The 22,974-nt window shown below is 41.9% G+C and overlaps 2 protein-coding genes across 2 annotated transcripts; both read left to right on the top strand.

The window, feature by feature from the left end:
- The first annotated feature begins 2,996 nt into the window (after positions 1 to 2,996).
- Positions 2,997 to 5,596, top strand: gem (GTP binding protein overexpressed in skeletal muscle). Its single transcript, XM_004541368.3, has 4 exons — positions 2,997 to 3,882; positions 4,244 to 4,320; positions 4,404 to 4,608; positions 4,696 to 5,596. Exons 1-4 carry the CDS (start codon positions 3,456 to 3,458, stop codon positions 4,977 to 4,979), a joined length of 993 nt encoding a protein of 330 aa, XP_004541425.2. The 5' UTR covers positions 2,997 to 3,455; the 3' UTR covers positions 4,980 to 5,596.
- Positions 5,597 to 6,852: 1,256 nt separating this feature from the next.
- cdh17 (cadherin 17, LI cadherin (liver-intestine)) lies at positions 6,853 to 21,670 on the top strand. The gene is made up of 19 exons (XM_024799037.2): positions 6,853 to 6,939; positions 8,420 to 8,476; positions 8,944 to 9,039; positions 12,012 to 12,149; positions 12,251 to 12,386; positions 13,369 to 13,527; positions 14,901 to 15,053; positions 15,563 to 15,768; positions 15,872 to 16,003; positions 16,093 to 16,240; positions 16,393 to 16,602; positions 16,692 to 16,768; positions 16,860 to 17,048; positions 17,451 to 17,695; positions 19,262 to 19,392; positions 19,644 to 19,871; positions 19,984 to 20,094; positions 20,619 to 20,735; positions 20,876 to 21,670. The coding sequence occupies exons 2-19, from the start codon at positions 8,429 to 8,431 to the stop codon at positions 20,965 to 20,967; spliced, it is 2,616 nt and encodes an 871-aa protein (XP_024654805.2). The 5' UTR covers positions 6,853 to 6,939; positions 8,420 to 8,428; the 3' UTR covers positions 20,968 to 21,670.
- The last annotated feature ends 1,304 nt before the right edge of the window (positions 21,671 to 22,974 follow it).

Raw genomic sequence — 22,974 nt, 5'->3', positions numbered from 1 at the left:
ATGATGATATGTCTGTTAATCATCTGCCAGGTTGGCCAGGCAGCAGCAGAGGTGTGGCTCATTTATGCTCAAAGAACTTTCTCAACGCTGATACATGAATAATGGTAATTACTGACTCGTCCATATAAAAAATAAGCCAGCATCTGTTATAGTTTAGAGCAGAGTTGAGCAGACACAATGCAGATTCACCTTCATTTTGTACTCACAGTTAAAGACTGTTGTTTTTGTTATCAGTTAACCTGTTACTGTATTCTATAAAAGGGGATCTCTATTTACAGTCATGTTGGACAAAAGAAAGTGGCAAAAGTTAACACTAAAGATAATTTTTTTTATCATTATTTTACATTTCTTTAAATTAATTACTAATAGCTGCAGCTCTGGTTCAGTTTAATTCAGTTCAAGAATATCCCACATGTCAGAAGATCCCCTATGAGCAACAACTCGGCAACAGTGGAAAGGAAAAACTCCCTTTTAACAGGAAGAAACCTATAACTGAACCAGGCTCAGGGAGGGGCGGCCATGTGCCGCCACCGGTTGAGAGTGAGGGGAGGAATACGGGACAAAGGCGCACGGGCAAAAGCCAGAGATGAATAATAATCACTATAAGCACAGTGAGTGAAAAAAAGAAAGTGAAGAAGAAACCGCGCATCAAGGGAAGCCCCCAGCAGTCTAGGCATAACTAATGGAGGATTCAGGGTCACCTGATCCAGTCATAACTATATGCTTTATCAAAAGGGAATCTTAAAAGTAGAGAGGGTGTCTGTCTCCCAAATCCAAACTGGGCCCAAGCCTCTGCCTCCCGTTCTACTTTTAAATACTCTAGGAACCACAAGTAAGCTGGCAGTCTGAGAGCGACGTGCTCTGTTGGCATAATAGTACCATAGTACTGAAGGCTTTTTGTGTTCTTGACACACGCCTGTTGCTTTCAGATGGTAAAAGTGTAGGTGGAAAGAACAATACTAGTGGTTGTTCCCACTTGCTTCTGAACATTGCGGCAAATATTGTGTACAGAGAAAAACCTTTTATGTGAACCGGTTGCTGTTAACATGTCGGCTTTACAGTATGCTGTCTGCAGGGTAAGAAAACAAAACAGAATGTCTGAACGAGTCGCACTGAACAGCATATTTACAGTATGAAGGACCGAGCTCTTCATCGCGCTGTCTCCCTCCATCTGTTATCCTCAAGGACGTTCGATCAGACCAAAGCAGTTTGGATACGCTCTATTCATGAGAGTTTTTATTATGCTTACAACTGTGACCTGCATGCATGGGCTTACACAGTGCTCCCATATTTATATAAACTACACCTGAATGCACTGCATGCATTTATTTATTTATTTGAACAGAAAAATGTATTGGTAAAAGCTTGTTTTCATCTGCAGCCCTTCACCAGTTTCTCTTAATGAAGTGCAGATAAATTTACGTTGTTTAGATTCCAAACATTAAAGATAATAAAACTATTGATTAAAACTTATGTAATCTTTTTTTTCTGACCTTCATCTCACAAATTACAGATTTCACAAAAAGAAAAAGCTGGAGGTTCACAAGAGAGAATGATCACAAGTGATTTCACCACCAGGCATTTGTATAAAAGATGTTTTTCACAGCAGACACTTTTTTGGTCATATGATGGACGCAACATTATAAAACTTGAGCATCCAAATAGTCATTTTGATTGTTTTATGTTACCACTGAAGTCTAGATATTGTTGTTTTTATTGTAGCTGGTTTTAATTCTGCTTGTGATGGTATTAAATTTAAAAGAAAAGCCATTTTAGTTGGGAACATACATACGCTACTGATTGTTTTACATTTTTCAATAATTCAGTTACTGTATTGATCTAAACCTATGAATCCTTCAGAACTGAAGAAGCTTCTCAGATGAGGTGAAACGTCTTCAAGCAACTTAAAGAAGTCCAGACGCTTTTCTTTCAAAGCTCCTTACACTTTACACTACGATGACCTGGATGACTGAGAACCTTCACAGACATATGGATCCTAATATACTAACAAGTTTATTCAGAAACTCTAGGAACAAAAGGTTTTATTTTTTATAAACTCTGAATTTTCAAAGAAATGGTGCAAAGTGAAAGCGGTTGCTCTTTTCCTCTCTTTGTTACCAGGCTTGATGGATCCATGCTTTCATGATATATACCGAGTTCTAACCCTACCTTCTGAATGTTGCTGAAGAAATTGAGACTCATCAGACCAGCCTAAGTTTTTCTAATCTTCTCTTGTCCAGTTTTGGCAATCCCAAGCCTTAGTTTCTTACTGTTAGCTCAGCATAGTGGAACCCAGAGTGGTCTTCTGCTCCCGTAGTCCATCTGCTTAAAGGTTTGATGTGTTCAGGGATGCTCTTCTGTATATCTTGGCGGTAGCGAGTGGTTATTTGAGTTACCGTTGCTTTCCTATCAGCTCAAAGCAGCCTGGCCATTCTCCTCTAACATCAACAAGGCATTTTCCCCTGGAGAAATGTGGCTCATTAGATATTTCCTCTTTTTCAGATCCTTCTCTGTAAACCTTAGAGATACCTTACAGATAGCAGATCAGCAGTTTCTGAAATACTCAGACCAGCCTGTGTGGCACTAACAGCCATGCCACATTTGAAGTCACTTAAACACCTTTCTTCCGCATTCTGATGCTCAGTATTGCGCCTAAATGTATTGAGTTTCTGTCATGTGACTGGCTGATATTTGCAACATGTGCAGTTGAATAGGTGTCCCTAACAAAGTGGCCAGTGAGTGTAACTGTGACAGTAATCAGAAGCAGATTGATCCTGGATTTATAAACTTTCTAATACGAATTGGGAACGTGTCACAAACCTTTGGTTGAATCCTATAAAATAAATTTCAGCAGTGAGGCGTCTCTATAGGAGCATATCAGTGTTACAGGCTCTGCACACGTGTAATGCGGTGGTGCTGAACCGTATGTCACTGCCGCACAGTCATTTTAATATCATCTGAGCTGCCGCACACCGTGCGCATGAACCAAAACAGTGAGTACCCAGCACATCACGGCTTTGCATCCACTCTCCCATGCTCTACTTGTGTGACCTCCCCCCGCCCCCATCCGTCTATATAAACTGCAGGGAAACCCCATCAGGGCATTAAGAGACTTCACTCAGCTGGAGATTACCGAGGGATGAGGCTGCAGACACATCAAGAAGGCAGAAGCTGTAAATTTCGCTCCGGGATTTATCCAGAAAGTGTGTTTTATTTGTATTTTTGGAAATGCACGAATTAAACTTTGAAATCGGTGTTCCGCAGAAACAGGTTTAAGCAGCATATTGAGGTCTTGGGCCTGAGTTAATGCAGTAGACACCAACAGAGGGTAACTTCTGATTATCTGAGACTAAGTTTAGTCACCTTTAATCCCAGAGAAACGAGACGCTTCTGGTTCACCTGAGAAGGATAAAAAGCTTCTGAAGTGTCTTTTAAGAAGTAAGAAGGCTGTTTGTATGTGCTGGAAGAGGTTTAATCCCACCGCTGTGTATAATCCAGTCCATCCCGATTTTGCTGCCGGCACCATGCTGTCCAGTGTGCGCCGTCACAGCCTCCGCCTGCAGAACGAGCTCCACCGGTGGAGCATCTGCGACGCGGTCAGCCACCCGCTCTCGGACAGCCTCCTGGCGAGGGTCCCCGCCTGCATCTCTCGCTCCAAATCCTGCGCCAGCTCCGCCGGGGAGTCGGACGGGAGCAGAGGGAGCTGGTCCTCCTCGGACTCAGTCATCTCCACCGACTCCGCCGGGGAGCACTCCGCGGAGCCCGGGAGACCGTATCGGGTGGTGCTGCTGGGGGCCAGCGGGGTCGGTAAGACGGCTTTCGCCAGCATCTTCGCCGGTGCAGCGGACAGCATGGACAGCGACGACTGCGAGCTCTGTGGAGGTGAGAGAAAGACCTTATTAAAGTGCCCGAGAAAGTTACACTTCTATTCTTCCTGTAATACTCGTGTATATATTGTTATATGAATATATATAAAATAACATAGTAATAGAAATCATAAAGTAGAAGAAATAAATTGTATTTATTCTACTTTGTATAGTGCATATTTGTCTTCTATTTTTGCGTTAGCTGCCCTGCTATAACAATGTAAATTTACAATAACAATGTAAATTTCCCTGCTATGGGATTAATAAATCTTATTCTATAATAAAACCTTAGCACTGCAGTTATTCTAATAATAATGCTGTTTGACGTTTTGCTGATTTAACTCAGATCTAAGTGTTTGATTCCTGTTTAAATTCAGATGAAGTGACTGAAAAGGAAATTGAAGTGGATGGAGAGCCTGCCTCTATAACTCTGATTGACACCTGGGATTCAGAGGTGAGTTTTTTTACAAAATGAATCAAAGAAGAGACTTCACCTGCCTGTGTGTGAGCATACTAAGCCCTGTGTGTGCTTTTCAGACTGACAGTGAATGTATGTACGAGCGGTACATGCAGACTGGGGATGCCTACCTGTTGCTGTACTCTATAACTGACCGGGCCTCATACCTGAGAGCATCTGAGCTCCGGATAACCCTGCGTCGCTTCCGCCCTGCCCAGAACACACCGATTATCCTTGTGGGGAACAAGTGTGACCTGGTGCGACGCAGAGAGGTGTCAGTGAGCGGTAAGGAGGCCTAATCTCAGTCTGTTTATGCTTCTCTTCTTTTGATAAGATGATCAAGTGCCTGAAACTGTCTCCTCCCTGTTTCAGAGGGTCGCGCTTGTGCCGCTGTGTTCGACTGCAAGTTCATCGAGACTTCGGCCGCCATGCAGCACAACGTCTGGGAGGCTTTCCGCGGCATAGTGCGACAGCTACGTCTACGACGGGACTCCAAAGAAGCCAACAAACGCCGCAGGCACAGAAGCTGCACTACCCGCCGAGAGAGCATCCCTATGAAAGCCAAACGTTTCCTTGACAAAGTGGTGGCAAAGAACAACCCCAGCGTGGCGTTCTGGCTGAAATCCAAGTCCTGCCATGATCTCTCTGTGCTGTAGGAGCCTGATGGATGAAGCCAGATCTACATCACACCTTTGAGCAGGAGAACAAGTTACTAGGTGGAGGATAAGCCTACATCTGAGGTGGCTACAAAGTTGGATGGTTCGCACGCAGCCTTCACGGTGTTCACATCCACCCTCCAAACAGCCGGGACGGTGTTAGGAACGCGTTGCAATCCGGCACAGACTGAGAGGACTCGGCTTAGATTGTCTGCCTTTGAAATGAACTTTGTTAGAGGCCTCGTGTCTGTGTGACAGAAATGTCTAAGATTAGAGACCAGCTGATGGAAACTGAGAAAAGGAAGTTATTTATTTATTTATTTTGTTGTTTGTGTTTCGAACAAACGCATTTTAACAGCCTTTTCTCTCCTTTCTTCTCTTTTTTCCTGATCAGTTTGCTCCGATTTTTGCCAAATTTTGACTGTTGATCCCAAAGTGCTATGATTTGTAAGCTACTTTGTGCAGTTAATGTCTTTGATTATGTGTACGATGATCTTTTGACAGTTACTTTATTTATACGTGTCGTATTTTGCACTTGTTGTACATAAAACCACATTGATAATGTATCTTTTTTTTGTTTTAAGTGTTGCTTGATTAAATAAAGTGACATAACAGCTTTTGGAAGGGGAAAAAATAACACTCTTTTGTCTGCCATCTCCACATCACTGATGAGAAATGATAATGGGTGACTCAGCTTTGACACAAAGGAGACACACTTGGACAAATAGGGTCTCGCAGCAACACTGCGCTGATGCAGGATGAGTCAGGTGGTGACATTAAACCTGAACTTACTTCAGCAACATTAGTCCCCTGCGCGTCTGATTGGGTACGGTGATTTGGCTCCCAGTGTGGCACCGGACAAGCTCTCAAGCTCGGTGTTGTTGGGAAAACGGTCAAATGCAGAAAAATGTGTTGCCAAGGTAACATTCAGAGGAAGTGTGTTTGGTTCAGAGAGCGTCGGGCAGATGGTGTTGGCCGCAATACCGGGCTGTGTGCACATACAGAGCCACGCTTTACATAACAGAGTCACTTCCAGCTTCATCCGCTGAACCATCGACTCTCCAGTCATAGGTTCTGGTTAAATAGCGAGGCCTGTGAAACAGTGACTCACTCGCAGCCTGTTTTCCTACAGTCGCACAGTTTTGTGGTTTGTGTGTCCAAGCAGCTCTCCACAGCTTGTAAACCTCTCAGCTCAGGATGACTTTATGCATCAGGTCATATAACAGATAATTCCAGCTGATACGTGTGAGGTTGGGTCATAAAGATGAAGCCTTTAAGACACACCTTCTTTTTCCTGTTTTTACAGTTTCATGTGCGTCTTGACCTCCTGAATTGACCTCAAAGCTTTGCATTCCCATGAGGCAGTGGATTGTCAGTGCAATCAGGGAGTCGGTCCTATTGTCTACGCATAGCTCCTTATCAGGCGCTGCTGCTGATGGAAAATCTGCCAGGAAGCACAGCAATGGTGCATAGGTCAAAGTCTAAGAGGTAATCAGAAACTTAAACAATGAGCAGCGAAGAAATGAGAACGATTACACAAATTTCCCCCCCTCGTTTTCCCCGCTTCTTGTTCTATTTTTGTCCAGAATTCACGTACATGCCGGCTAAAATTCACAAATGCTTTGCTGAGACGTTCCCTTTAAAGAGTTTGTTGTTTTACAAACACTAATCAGTACTCTACAAATCCACAAGCAGTTGAGTGTTTCAATAAAACCCCCATCTTACTTTAATAGACAGGTGTTTTATTGAATTCTTTATTTATAATTGTTCTTTTCTTCCTGTCTTTGTTGCTTTTGTCTGCTTCTTTCCCATTGGCCAGCTTGGCAGAAGGGCAGGGTGATTAGACAATCATTAGATCCAATAAAACATTGCTGGTTAGTGGCTGGTTAACGTTTGACCAGGACAGGATGGAGCTGCTCAGATCAGTCTGACGAGTGTCTCAGTTGCTCTCTCCTCTAAGGTAAGCCACCTCGCTCTCTTGTCTCCCAAGTTTCAGGTTTGTTTCAGGAGAATTTGGAGAATTATTTTTCGGGTGTGTCGCCAGAAACAAACAGGACTGCTTGTGTTGGTTTTTATAGATTGTGCGATGACGGGTTTAAAATGTTCTCAGATTATCGCTGAAGGGCCATGATCTTGACTTGACTTTGGCAGGGCCTTAGATAAGGTGTTGGCATATTTTACTGCCTTACTGCTCTCCTTCTTCCTGGGTTGTTCTCAGCATTTTAGAATAGGAGGAAGGTAAGTGAACGGGACTTTAAATTTGGTATCATAGCAGCTGAATATAGCCAGACAAAGGTCATCCAGCCATTGATCTAAGAGGATAAAGCGAGAGGGGCCTGTAGCTTTGGATCCATGTTTGTGTATTTATCCCAGCTTCAATTTAATCAAGTGTCAAACGTCTGTTAGTTTCTCCTCTGCATACCAGTTAAGTCGCTGTAGGTGGACGTTTAGAAACTAGTGACACTGCTGAGGGACTTGCCAGTTAAAGGTCTGCTTCGCAGCAGATGTTAGTTAACAACATGGAGACAGATATTCTTATAAAATGCAGAAAACCTGCAGATAAATAAGGTGTTCAGACAATGGGGTGACTTCAAAAGTGTCCTTTGGCACAAAAAGGTCATTTGGCTCGACTCAATGTCACCTTCACTCAACCCTTTGGCTTTAACCTTCTGTTTCGCTTGAACTTTACAGCTCCAGAATCTCTACATATCTTATTTACCAACTTAAAAGAATTAAAAGTGTGATTTTTCTTTAATTGTCAGTAGCGACTGTCACATTATTTCTTTAGTAAACAAGCATTACTCTGGCCTTATAACTTGGATGCTTCTGCATTCAGTGCATTCTGTGTAGTACATTTTTTTCAGGGGAAACGGTTGCTTTAAATGCAAAATGCAGGAAAAGCTACAGATTCATTGAAGTTATGTTTATTCAAGCGTCTGAGGAGACAGCCGTAAAGTCATTGCACTGGTTTGGTGTCATATACATATACATATGTGTACACCCACTTTACAGAAAGAGAAAGACTCGGACACGAACACCTGACGCTGCTTTAAAAGGCATCGACTTTCATTTTCTTCTGTGCACTCGGGTGGGTGGTTAACCTGGAAGGTGTAGGTGGAGTCCCATGTGTAAGCACTTCAGCACAAAGTATGCACAAAGCGAGATACAGTGCACATGTGCAGATTCAAGGACAGAGGACACGCTTTCTTTGTGACACTGTGGACATTGCACATCAATGACACACTGCACTGAACGGAGAAAAGGGTTGAGAGGGTTTAAAGATTCCTCTGTGGAATTGGTAATAATCCACTACATGGGTTTTTTAGTGTTTCCGCAACAGTAGAGCACAGTGAATATTTTCCACAAAAATGACACAACCTCTGAAACCTCCTTAAACATTTTTTTCTAACCCTCCTCCTCGTCTTCCTCTTCCTTCTCAGGCTGTGATAATGACACCCATGGTGCATCTGTTGTTGCTCCCGCTGCTGCTCAGCATTGTGAGTACACGAGCGCCGGCCACCTGCTGCTGCTGTTCTTCAATACATATTCAAATGCATGAACCTGTTAAAAGATCTGTGAAATAGTCAGCGTTGATAAATGCTACACAGGGAGCGCATGAAAGAAAACACTTACAACTATCAGCAAGGTTAACGAAGAGTCTGTGAAACAGCCCTCAGTGACTCATTTTAAAACACTCACAGAAAGGGTTGCTAAACGGAGCGTGGGCCCTTTGTCTGTAGACTTTGCTCTCCCATCATGTAGTCGAATATAAAAGTTCCTCCACTGTTAAGTCATTTTGGTTCAATAAATAACTGGGCTGTAAATACTGCCCTCAATGCTTGACTGATTTCACCGGAGCTAAAGCTAAAATGGCAAATTTAGGTATGAGTGTGAGAGGTTTTCATTTTTTCTTGCCCTTTTCTGTACTCGATGACCTTTAACCTTTATTTCTGCGCTGTAATAGGCTGGTGGGAAGGATCTGGAGGAGAAGAAGGGCCCCTTTGAGAACACAGTGCTGGATGTGCCAGAGGCGACCCCAGTGCCCTATCCTTTGTTTCAGGTAATATAAGCATGGCAGCAGCTGGTGTAATATTGTCCATTTTTGAGGTGGATGAGCTGCACATGTGCCACGCACTCCATTTATCAAACACCTCAGTCAGATAAGTGTCACTAAACCAGAACCTGCACCTGAGAAGTTATCTTATCTTAATCAAGATAGGAAAATAATAAATAGTAAAAAAGAAAAACTCTGAATATAAAGTATTGTTGCAGATCTTTGTTGCTTTGTTATTGCTCCTCTGTCGGCCATCTCACAAGCCTTCACGTTTACTGTAAAAGTTTGGTAACATCATCATCATATTGTTTTTTCACTAGCTGGGAGCGTGTTCTCATTTTAGGTTTGACAGTGTTTTAGTAGATAAAGGTGAATGGCTTGGATGTGAATTGAGGCCTCGAAGGGGACTTGTGGCAGCTCCTAGGCCTACCAGATCCCAGTGTACTAAATACAAGTGAAGAAATTAAAGACTTAAAAAGGGGAGGGAGGCTGGGGCACGTAAATGAGAATGAACAGCTTGTAGAACTGGGGGAACATATATAGATAAGAACCGGAAGGAGCGTGTTTGGAGGCATGGTCCCGCTCCTGAAATTTCGATACTTTATCTCCCATAAACTCTCGCTCTCCATCAAACCTCCATTTTAATCAATCAGTCATCTATTTGCAGCAGCTGTAGCTTTGCAGATATTTAACACTTAAGTTGGGTTTCTTGGATTTAAAGTCAGACTTCCTGCTGGACTTTGATTAGCTCCATCGGTTCGATTGGTTTCATTGCCATTTCTTGCATACCATGCAGTCAAACTATTCCCACAACAGCTGCTGTACTTCACCTGCCTGCGTGTGGTTACCGGTTTGAGGTCCGGTGACCACGCTGGGCACTTCATAATGAGCTGACTGCTTCCTCTCGAATTGTCGTCACACAGTTTGGAGCTGTATTTGGGGCCATTGTCCGGTTGTTGGAGATAACTGGCTCCACCGGGTAGCCAGTTTCAGACGTAACTCTTTATTATTAGCAGGCCCTAAAAGATTTTTCCTTTCTGTTGACTCTGTGGGTTTTGTAGGTACCATTTTAGCCTCTAGAGAGTCCGAACCAGTTTGACCTGCTCTGTGAAAAATAGGTGCTACATCCATCTCCTTTTTTGTAAATGTCCACATGGAATTCATTTTTACTTCCTAGAACAAGAATACTCTGACTGGCTCCAGGGGAAAGTTTTTCTTTAACCGCTCTGAGTGCATAATCACACCCACAAAGCCTGCGGTTCCTGACGCTCAGCACTCAATCAAATTTATTAATAAAACAAGAAGCAGCAGAAAGCGCAATCCTCCACCAAGGCAGCTCACTCTCTGGACAGTGGTTACTTTTATGGGAACTTTATTGGATTTTGTATATATTCATTATGTTTTCTCTTCTTCTTTTTAAAGTACTTTAAGAAATTTATAGTTCAGTATAAATCAGAGAAAAGTGGTATCACAGATGCTTACTTTGAATACACAAACATTATGTAGCAGTAGGTTATGGATAATAGGCATTGATTTAAATAACTAGACATGAATAACCTGAGCTTGTTATACAATATTACACTACAATTTATTTCTAGATAACTAGGCAGCTTCTTCTCTTTCTCATCAAACACTTTCTTTAGCGCATTATGGAGTGAACCTGAAAGAAGGGCAGATGTGAAATGAGAGGTCAAAGGTCCACATTAATCTGATATTTAGAATGCCCATATTTCATTCTCTATGTGCCCTGTATACCTTGTCATCAAGACAAACAATGGCAGTAAGAAACATAGTTATAAACAGCTCTGCATTATTATCACTTTGACCTTCAGATCAGTCCATTTACCTTTAAGGAGAGGTCAGAGGTCAAATGTGACATTATATTTGAAATCTTTATACAGTGGTTTCTATATGTTGACACAACACACCACACTTGTGAAAATAATATTTTTTGTCAATTTTTGATGATTAAATCTCAAGATGACCTTGAAGACCTTGGTGGATGTAAGCCAGATTTTAACTGATCGTTAACGTGACCCAAATCTATATCCCTATGAAGTTTTATCCAAATTCATTAAAAACTTTTCGAGCTATCATGTTTACAGAGAGAATGACGTGGCAAAGTTAAATCATTTTTACATTTACTAGCTACAGCTGTCTTCAGACGCACTAATGTAATCGGATGGGATTTAGATCGATTAGACTTTTTTAGAGAGCAGGTGGGGGGTCTGACTCACAGCAAACGGTTTGGGCCAGAATCAGACCCAGAACTCAGCAACCTTTTGGCATATGAGTCATCTGTTCAGCCAGGTGAGCTGTAGCGGTGCCCAAATGCAATGAATTTTCATTGAGTTACAATGAAGTGGGGCTCTGTACTCTGTACTCCTTTACAGATACCTCAGTAATGCTTCACGATTAATGTTTCCATGAATCATTTTAGGCATTTTGTGTGAGTTTTTGGTTAATTTTAATGTTATTTCAGTTTCAAAAACAGATACATGCTTCTTTTAAAAATAGAGATATTTCTAAACACCCCATTCTTTTAGTGTAGCCTCTGATCTGGAAACCACTGGACCAATGGCAACAGCAGCTGGATGTTACTTATGTTACAGCGGTGATACATTAATATAAACATTTAACATTGATCACTTTTACTGTTGTGCACTTTTACTTCAGTGGGGTTTTTACAGCGGATCCTTGTGTTTTTATTTGAATATGTTGTATTTATATACTGGTTTAAAATGCAGAAGAGTTCTTCTTCCATTAATGCGTGCAAATCAGAAACTTGCAGTCATACTCAGATTAACTGTCAAGTATGTGATCTTTTAAGGAAGTTATGGTGTTTTCCCCTTTTTGTTCACTTAAAAAGTTACCACTTTTTTTTCTGAGATCAAATGAAACTCAAGAAGCGATGAACAGACCTGTTTTTTGTGGTCAAAGTGTCCTGATTTTTCTCGTCTGCTTCTTTCACTCCTTAGTTTCAGGTGACAGATCCACATGTTAATAACTTCAGGCTGAGTGGAGAAGGTGGGCAAGACATTAGTATTTCAAAGGATGGGTGGCTTTATCTGGAACAACCTCTGGACTGGTCGCGAGAGGAGCACTACATTATCATGGTAACACGATATCTTTATTCAAACACATGGAAAACCGTGCTCACATTGCATTAGGCACACGGGACACACACTCGTGCATAAAAACTCATGTTCGTGCACAGGTGGAGGCACTGGCAGATGAAGAAGTGGTGGAGGGCCCGATTTATGTGACCATAAATGTTTTGGATGTCAACAACAAAGCACCGTACTTCAACCAGAGTGTCTACACAGCTGTGGTTCGGGAGAATACGCCAGCAGGTTGTGCACACTTCTACCTGTTGTGACATTTTTGCTTTGCATATATTTATTTTTTATCCTTGCTCGCTCGATCTTTTTTAAAGTACTTATGATAGAACAGGTGGCCTTACGTCTAGTTCATCACGGGCAGTAATAACAGCTGCCCCCTGTTGATTTCAACACTTTCATCTTTTTTAAGTAAACCTTTATGCTGAAGAGTACACGTGATTTAAGGAGTTTGCATCTTTTAGTCCATAACCTGCAAATTACATGTGCTATTCATTTTAATGAGAGTGATTTTTCAAAGCAGATAAAAGAATTAGAGCTTCATTTCTCCCCTTCGAGGCTTTAATTTTACTTGATTATGAAAGTCAGCTTGCAGAGGTCTTCAGTGCAGTCGGGCAGTCATCACAGTGGATGTTTGATCTTTTTCATTTTGCCACTGAATGCTTTCTGCTCAAACCTGGGACTTTAAACTCAAGCTGTGACACCAAGTTTGTTTAGATCTACACATTTGAGTTTTAAACGTAAGTCAAAAATGAAAGAGTTTTGGGACAGTAGTGTGGCGTGGCGGTAGCACCTCACAGCAAGTAGGTCCTGGGTTTGAATCCTGCATCTGACCTTTCTGTGTAGAGTTTGCTTGATCTCACCAAGTACTCCGGCTTCCTTCCACAGTTCAAAGAAATGCAGTTAGTTGGGTTAAGTTAATTGATCATGTGACATATTGTCAATAGTGTACCCCGCCTCTCTGCTAATGGCAGCTGGCTCCAGCCACCCTACAACCATCAATTTGAGTACATAGTAATATGTTTGGTGTTAAATTAAAGTGCAGCTAATGTGTAGCTCAAAGGATAAAGCGTGCACCACTGTATTTGTTTTTTCAGAGAACCCTTTAAAGGATTCCTTCTATGCATGTGGGTTAAGCAGTATTTCTTTAAGTAGACAGTGTGAGTCACCATACCTGTCTCTATGACTTTAACGTAAGTTTTCTGTGTGGCTCTAGCTGTCCCATTTACCCGAGTGTTTGCGACGGATCAGGATGACCCGGAGACTCCAAACGCTCGTCTGAGATACAGCCTGGTCAGCGAGATCCCCAGCATACGAGACACAAAGCTGTTTCAGATCAACCCCGACACTGGAGAGATCTCCACAACAGAGCAAGGTAGCACCAAAGTTCTCACAGCTCTCCCCCCGGAGAGGGAAGCAGTATGTAATCAGTCTGTGTGTTAGCAGTGCAGCATCCACAGTTTTACGATTATCATTCAGTGTGATGGTAAATACCAATAACAGCTCGAGCTGATCTGATTTTAGTGAAAATCAGGTGAAGGCCACACAAAATGTGAAAATCAGGAAAATCTTTACATTACCCATTGTTTTTTCAAGTTTAACAACAGTTTACTAGGTCAGTATCTGGGTTGGTTAAGCATTTGACCTTGACTTTCATTGTTAGCACCCAAGGTCAAAGTTAAGCTTGAAAGAAAATTCAAGAAACAATATTGAGTAATATATCATTTGAAAGAGCACGAAGAGAGCTGCACAACACGCCTTTTATTTCTTCAGTAAGAAGCACTACGACATCACAGTGAAGCCACAACCAGGCGATGTCTTCATATTGTAATGAAAACATCAAAGTTTTAGATCAGCTTCAGGGGGATTTGTGCTTCTAGTAAGTATTTATTTTGATTTCATTTTGACTTTTTGGTTTCCAGATTGGGTTTTATGATTTTACCTTATTTTTTATTGTTTTTTAAAATGTTTCATTTTTGTTTAATTTTTATTAGTTTCAGTGTTAATTTCGTCTTTATTACTTTATTATTTATAGCAAATACCAGAGGCAAGATTTTGGAAAATCAACTTAGATATTACATTTTTAAAAGCAGTCAACTCACAGGGTTGTAGACATCCAAACCTCAATAAAAACATCCATCGAATCCTCATCAGGCAGTTTGTGATACAAATTTTACCAAATTAACAAGTGAGGACATTTCCTCTGCACACCTGACATGTGTATATATGACCGGTTTATACAGGGAGAAATAAATATATATTTATTATAACCTCTGCACACTTCTTCACTTACCACTATTTTAATGGATTTAGGTCATAATATATATATTTTAGTAAGTTTTCCAAGTTTACAAAATCGTTTCAGTTGGTTTTAAATTTTTTTCACAGTTAAATAAAATGTTTGGGTTTTTTCACATCTAATTTTAGTTTAGTTTTAGATTACAACAATAACGTTGGGTTGCACAGAGACCTGAAGCCAGCCATAGAAGCACAGAACTCTGTGTGGCATCCTTGGAAAAGTCTTTAATCTGTGGCCACCGTCTCTGCCTGTAATCTGGCAGATCATCTTGTGTACTCAAGATTAATGCTGATTGAAGGCAGGTTGCCTAAATGTGTCGCGTGACGCTCATCACTGATTACTTTGAGTTCAATTAGGAGTTTGTTTCCCCTCTTAGATCACCTGAAGCGCGTCTGCGATGTGTGTGAGCATGCTCGCTGGTGTTTGATGCGTGTGTGTTGTTTTAACAGGGCAGCAGCTGTTAAAGGCAAGGGAGGGCATCCAGTATGCCAGGGGAGAAGATCGGAGCATTGAAACTCTGAAGAGAAAGTTCGATGACTACTGTTCGGTGCAGGAGGTCCCCTACGAACACAACCCCTTCTTCACCTGTGTGCAGAGAGCAGGTTTGTTTCCAAAAGACTCGTCAGTAAAGCTGAACAGTTAACGCTGTCAGTTAACAAGATCTGGGCATAATCTCACACAATTTTCAGACGTTTTATAGTCAAGATGAACAGTTTAATGGAGCAAATACTCATCTAAACGATTAATATTGAAAATAAGCTTGAGTTGCAGCTGCAACAGTGGAGAAATTTCACGATGAAGGACGAAGAATAATAAGAACATAGACAACAACATCTGGGCTTTGATGGTGCTCTTTAAAGTCGGAGCATATGATGGTGCAGATTGAAGGATTGTGTTAATGTAGATAAACAGACTGTAATGAAGAAGTTGCTGTCAGCAATTAGCGCTGGGTGCTGAGTTGATGAGTTCAGTTGGGGAGAGAGGTTTAGTCGCGTCCATCGGACTCAGCTTTTCAGAATAAGAGATTTGCTGGAATGTTTTAGTGAGTTTTACCCCAAAGAAAAACTCCTTGGTTCAAATTAAAATATTTATTCTCCACTTGTGGTGTCAGAGATGAGACGGCAAAACTTGGACCCCCTGGAAGACCCAGACTACACCCTGTTTGTGCGCGTGCAGGACCTGGAAGGAGCTTCGCAGAATGCACTAAGTGGAAACAGCAGAGTCCAGATTGCTGTGCAGCAAAACCTGTGGAAGAATCCCGGACCCATACGCATTAGAGAAAACTTAGAGGAAACATACCCACTAACCATTGCTAAGGTGTGCTGAGATTCATATATTCATACTCCTAACTGCCTCTCATCTTTATCCATCAACTGACCATCCTAGTCTGGACCCTGCCTGTCTCTCTCTCTCCATCCAGGTCCAGTCTAATGACCCTGATGCCAGATACGTACTGGTCCAGAAGGAGCGAGAGCTGAAATTCCCCTTTGAGATCACACAAAATGGAGAAATAATGGTGACAGAGAAGCTGGACAGAGAAAGCAAAGAGAGGGTAGATAACACATTTGTTCAATAAGTTATATAAAAATAAAGACGCACTTCTAGGAGTTTTTCTTGAGCTTCAGTTGATTCCGTTTCCAGTTCATCCTGGTGGTGCTCGCAAAGGATGAAAATGACAACGAAGTGGATCCACCCATGGAGATTTACGTGTTGGTGGACGATGTGAATGACAACGCACCTGTGTGCGATGAGGAGACTGTGTTTGAGTTCCAGGAGAATGAGCCTGTAGGTAAGGATGCCTCCGTCGAGGTGCGCAGCATCCATATGGGTGGTGGTTTCTTCACAGGCAGCCTGTTGAATACAAGAATATTTCCAATTTGTAAAAAAGTTTTTTCGAAGTTTCATGACAGACGTGAGGGATTCTCACTGCATCTCCTTCAGGTGGCCTCGTAGGAGAGCTGCTGGCTCATGATAGCGATAAAGAAGGGACACTGAATTCTGTTTTGACTTACACCATCTTGTCCCAAAATCCACCCACCGCCTCCAAAACCTTCTCCATCGACGAATCTTCTGGAGCAATTCGTACACTGCACTTGCTGCGGCGAAGGGAAAATGCGGTCTACAACCTCAATGTCCGAGTCAGTGACGCAGGTAACATACTGTATGAAAGCACACCTGTAGGCTGAGTTTAGTTAACGCTTTTAACTTTGGATGAAGTTTTTATGGCTTTTCTCTCACAGAATTCAGCACAAATTGTAAGGTTGTCGTCAAGGTCATTGACGTCAATGATGAGCTGCCCAAGTTTGAGAAGAATGATGTAAGTATGGGAACCTTTCGAACGCTGGCTCTTGTTCCTCATTCTGACTGGCTGGCATTGTTACTGTGTCTGTTTCTGTGTCCATATGCAGTACGGCAACGAGACTCTGACAGAGGACACTCCTCTGGGACACACACTTCTGACCATCAAAGCGACAGATAATGACGACCCAGACACCGGCAGCTCGGAGATCCAGTTCATCATCTCTGAAGGAAACACCGACGACGTCTTTGCCGTGGAAACTGACGGCAAAGGTGTTGGTTATCTGGTTCTGGCTAAGGTGGTGATCTCCATTCTCTCTGTTTCATTTCTTGCAAACTTTGATCTTTAAGTAGCTGCTCCAACATTTCTGGTCCCTTTTAAATAGTTCAGATTATTAAATTCTCGTGATGGAGTTTTTTGTTGTCTTTGTATCTTTTTTTATATTTTTGCTTATAATTGTTGAAAATGAAAGAGCTGAAGCTAGTAGTCATCATGCATGTAACAGCAACATTAGAGTTTGGTCATACATGATTTTATGGCCATAGTAAATGATCCTTGTTTACCCCTAAACCTGCATGTCCATATAACTCATTTGGATTTTAGTGCTTTTCAACACTCTGTTGTAAACTTTCATCATCATCTCTGCCTCTCTTTTCTTTTGTGGTTCCTCTAAAACCTTTTTTCTCCTCCTTCCTAACAGCCTCTGGACTTTGAGACCTCTCCCAGTTACAGGCTCCAGATTGATGCTCGTAACCCAGAGCCGCTGATGGAAAGTCTCAAGTATGGCAGCGAGTCCACCGCCTTTTTCTCTGTGTCGGTCATCGATGTAGACGAGGCTCCAAAGTTCAGCATGGACATCCTGGATGTGACCATATATGAAAACATCACCAAAGGATCCGTGCTGCTCACTGTGCATGCAAAGGACCCAGAGGGCAAAGAGATCGGGTAAACACACCAGTGACTGCTCAGTGTCTGGGTCCTAAGTACTTAAAAAGTTGTAGCTGTTTAAAGATTTAGTGAAAGCTGCTACATAATACAGGAAATATACACAGTGTACAGGAAGATGCAGCTAAGGGTAATGCCCCTCTACCTAATGCCAGGGGTTAAGGTATGTGTAACATTTTAAGTCAAAACTTGTGTTGCAATTTTTTTTGTTGTTACAATTACACTGTATTCCCAAAAGTATTCACTTATCAGCCGTCATACTCAAATGAACTTGAGTGACATCCCATTCTTAATTGATAGGGTTTAATATGATGTCAGCCCACCCTTTGCAGCTGTAACAGCTTTAGCTTGTCTTGGAAACAAGTGTTTACAGGGAATTTGTGAGGTCAGACACTGATTTTGGATAAGAAGGCCTGCCTCACAGTTTCCACTGTAATTCACCCCAAAGGTGTTCTTGGCATCAGGTTGAAGTCAGGACTGTGCAGGCCAGTCAAGTTCTTCCACACCAGCCTCACTCATCCACATCTTTATGGACCTCGCTTTGTGTACTGGTGTGCAACCATTTTGGAACAGGACAGGGCCATCCCCAAACTGTTCCCACAAAGTTGGGAGCATGAAATTGTTCAAAATGTGTTGGTATGCTGAAGCATTAAAAGTTCCTTCATTAGAACTAAAAGCGCAACTCCTGCAAAACAGCTCACACGTTGGCCCAATGCAATCAGACAAGTACTGTTCTTTTGGGCACTGCCAAATCCATTACACGAAGCTCTCTTTGCACTGTTCTTGAGATAATCTGAAGGCCACATGAAGTTTGGGGGTCTGCAACTAACTCTGCAGAAAGTTGGTGAACAATGTGCACTATGCACCTCAACATCGTCTGTCCTGGCTCTGTAATTGGATTGCTCTTATTCCCAACTTTTATTTAATACCACTAACAGCTGACTGTGGAATATTTGGTAGTAAGGAAATTTGGTAGTAGGATCTTAGCACGGTACCACGCTGGAATTCACTGAACTCCTGAGAGCGACCCACTCTTTCAAAAATGTTTGTAGAAACAGTTTTCATGCAGTCAGTGCTTGATTTTATACCCGTGGCCACGGAAGTGATCGGAACACCTGAATTCAATTATTTGGATGGATGAGTGAATACCTTTGGTAATATAGTGTATATTTCAGTTTTGTGAAACTTTGTAGAACGGAAGCAGCTGAGAGAATTCCTGACTTTACTTTAATAAACTTCCTCCACAAAGCGTGGTCTAAAAAACAAAGTTTCACTTCTTTCACACAGTGCATTGCTTTTCAAAACTGTTTTTCCTTAACTGATCCTAATCTTCCTCTTAGCTGATGCATGAAGTGGCTGGATACACCACATGCAGCGCATTGATGGCTTTGGCCTTGTTGAGCACTGACTGCTAGTTTGAATTATCCTCTTCTCTGACTACCACATGTACAGAAAACAGACCATTGATTCGTTTTGACTACCGATGTTTCCCCTGGCCACCAGCTCAGTGTGCGCTTCATCATTGACTGTGCCAGACCGATGATTGATGATTGTGTTTGTGTGCAGATATAAGCTGGACGGTGACACTCAAGGCTGGCTGGAGTTGGATGCTGCCACAGGAGAGATCAGGACCAAAGAAAAACTGGACAGAGAGAAGGTGGACTCGTTCAAAGTCACTGTCACTGCCTTCGAAAAGGGTGAGAGAAGACACTGCTCTACAGCTTTTCCTTTATAGGCCACACAGTGTGAGACATATCGGCTAAAATAGTTTGAAACACAATAAGAAACATCTGCATACAAACACTTTCATTACCTTTCAGAAGCTCCTGTAGATCTTCATGTGTTTAAGGCTTTTGACCATTAAATACTGACCGCTGCTCGCCTTTATAAAACAAACTACTTGTGGGTGAGACCACATTTTTCATACTCTCTGATATTCCCTCTGAAGCCAACCCGGAGAAGGCCACTGAGCGTGACCTGCATGTAAGGCTGTTGGACGTGAACGACAACGTCCCCAAACTGATGGAGACCCAGGCCTTCATCTGCATGAAGAATCCCAAACCTGTTCTCATAAAGGCCGAAGACTCAGACAGCGACCCTTTCTCCCAGCCGTTCACTTTCAGCTTTGGCACCAAAACCGGGAAATCTCCCAACTGGGAGCTGAACCAAGTTGACGGTACGCTTACATCTGTAATGTAAAACGAAAAACATCAAACTAAGATGTAAAGATGCACGTTTCTGTGTTCAGCTTAGAACATTTTATGTGTTTTTCTTTGTGTGTCACACAGATACAACAGCTGAACTGAAACTGAAGAAACCACCAACTCAAGATAAAACCTTCTCACTTCCCATTACCGTTAAAGACAAAGCAGGTGTGGGAGTCCCACAGGCATTTGAGGGTGAGTCACATTTGTAAGCCTTACTTCTGGCAATATTCTACAGTCACGGCAAGAAAGGCATCCCTTCTAATGTTTTACACACCAGGACATAATAAAAAAATATAGTTCTTATAAGGTTTTAAAAAAAAATCAGGAAAATCCAAAATCACGCAACATGTTCATTAATTATTCCACATAATCTACACCAAAATGCAGAAAGAGTGTGTGAAAGCCCTTCCAAACAAGCCACACTTCTTTTACTTTTACATTTAACATGCTAAATGAGACATGTATAGTCTTTTTTTTATTATTTCCTGATTTCTAAAATCTTAATTTAGAGTTTAATCTGGGTGTTTTTTCTTTTTACCATAACTGATTATCTGCATCAGTGCCCAGTTTAGTGCTGTATCCAGTAAATCACCCAGTTCATCATAGGCTGCTGATAGAAAGCTAAAAGTTAGGAACAAAATAAGGAAAAGTTGAGGATATTTTAGTGTAATCAGCTGGCCCGTCATACTTTACTTTCCATTTTGTCTCCTTCACAGTGAAAGTATGTAACTGCACAGAGCTGGGCTACTGCTACATTGCACCAGAAGGAGCGGCGCTCAGTTATGGAATGGGACCCACCATTGGGATCCTGGCTGGCATTCTGGGATTCTGCGGTAATTCTAACAAACCCCAAAATAAATCTGTTATCTGATAAAACCAAGTTTCACACAAACCGTTAGACTGTCCAACAGTGTCAGTGTGAAGTTTTGTGTTCCAGTGACTGACTTCTGTTTTATGTCTCCTCCTTTCGCAGTTATCGTGTTCGTTGTAGTGATCAAACGCATCAACAAAAAGAGCCAAAGAAAAGCCCAGGCCAAAGGGGACGAGAGCAATGCCATGATGTAGACACGATGCAGATGGTTTCCGAGTCTCTTATTTATATGTGCCAGTAACACAAATCAGAAATTAGCCTCCAAGAGATCAACAGTGTGTACAATGTTTGAGATAGGAGGAAAATTCTCCAACCAGAGCCTTAAACCAGTCTTCCTGCTCGGTCCTTATCTTAATTATAACTTAGATTCTTAAAACCAGACTAGACTACACACACAACTTGGGATTATTTAGATTTAAATTCTCACCTGCCTATTAAATAAGATAGGACAGGTACACTGACCCATAAAATATCTGTGGTAAAATACTCCAGGCCTGAAACTCAAATGAGTCCTCGCACATCTACTTTAGCTTATTTTATTATATTTACAACATGAACATTATTAACAAATGCTGTGCATCCCTTAATTAATCTGTTAGGTGGTCCCATGCTAATCACTCATTTGTTGAATAAATATATTATGATTTCACTGCCAGACTCTGGCCAGTTCATTAGCTATTTCATCATCTCCCACCATTTAATTATATATATTTTTTGGGCCCAGACACTTTGTGTGTTACTCTCTTCTCTACCTTGACTGTAACAGCTAACCATTAAACGTTGTTTAACATCAAACTCAAACAGATCACTTGTGTCACGAACAACTTTGTTGTTTTTTTTGTTTTTTTTGTAAAGTTCGTTTACTGTTTCTCAATAAACGACAAAAACTGGGGACCACTTTGGTTTTCACGGCATCGTTTTTTTCCCCCTACACATCAGGGCAGACATGTGGTGCAGCAGGTGATGGGTGACGTAAGGTACAGTATGTGTGCTATACAGTATCTCTGTCCTGTGGAAGCCCGGGGTTGGGATTGCTCTGCTTGTACTGTTGCGTCCCCCATCCTCCTTCCTGCTCATCTGCCGCTGAGCAGTCAAGGCCACGATGCTGCCTCAGAGAGCGATGCTCTGACTCATCTCTTTGTCAGTGGGAGACGCAGATTGTTGACGGTGCTGAAAGGGGCATGGCATGATTTCTTTTTTAGCTTTTATGCAACACAAAGTGGTCCAAACAAGCACAATACTTACATGTGAGAGCTGAAGGTGGGGATCACATGTGCTGCCATGAATATTGTATCCCTCCGATCCATGTGCCATGTTTTTGTGTGTGTGAGTCATCGAACAGCCTGTTGCAGATACCAAAATCCAAACGGGGGAGTGGGCTGAGCTTCATCTTTCATGCTGATGAGGATGAACTTGGCGTGGACCCTTTTCAGTGTTTATGTCTGCACTCTCTCCTTGTCGGTATCCCAGCAACACTTTCCACAACATACACACACATGGCTCACACACAAACACACACACTCATACAGAGCTGGGGGGAGAAGTTCAAATGTTGAGGTACAGAGGAGACGAGGTGGAGGGGCAGACAGTTGGACCTAACGGTGTGAATTATGATGACCACCTCTGGATATCAAGCCTCACCATCAGCACACACCCACCCACACACATGTTAAAGTCCCTACTCTACAAGAGGAGCCTTTTCCCCTAATATAGAAGAATTATATTGATGTGTTCCCGCTTAAATCAGCTTATTTGTACTGCACATGTATTCCATAAGCCTAAATCAAACATAAAATCAACTTTAGTATGATGCCAGCTGTCTAATAAATCAACTATATGTGTATGAAAACATTCAAAGTACCGCAAAGTATGAATATCTGCTGCCAAAGAAGTTAATAAAAATGTCTGTGTGGGTATTCCATACATACATATGTAAGTGCAAGTTTCTCCTTTATTTCTTTACAAGCCCCGAACAGAAGTTCACCTGCTTCCTGCTTCAAAATTTCATTCATTGCTAATCTAGCTCCATGACAACAAATGCATAAAGATTATAAGTGAAGCTGTTGCCACTCTTAGCGCTGGATAGGATTGATTTAATTGCTTGCCTCTGTTGTAATACTGCACTCTGGTGAGTCAGTTTTATTATGAAGGGTGATTTGCATTATAATTTCCGTAAAACAAAGGCACTCACTCATCATTTA

This window comes from Maylandia zebra, linkage group LG11 (genome assembly GCF_041146795.1).
Source record: "Maylandia zebra isolate NMK-2024a linkage group LG11, Mzebra_GT3a, whole genome shotgun sequence".
In the NCBI taxonomy this organism is placed as follows: domain Eukaryota; kingdom Metazoa; phylum Chordata; class Actinopteri; order Cichliformes; family Cichlidae; genus Maylandia; species Maylandia zebra.
This window is presented reverse-complemented; position numbering and strand designations above follow the sequence as displayed.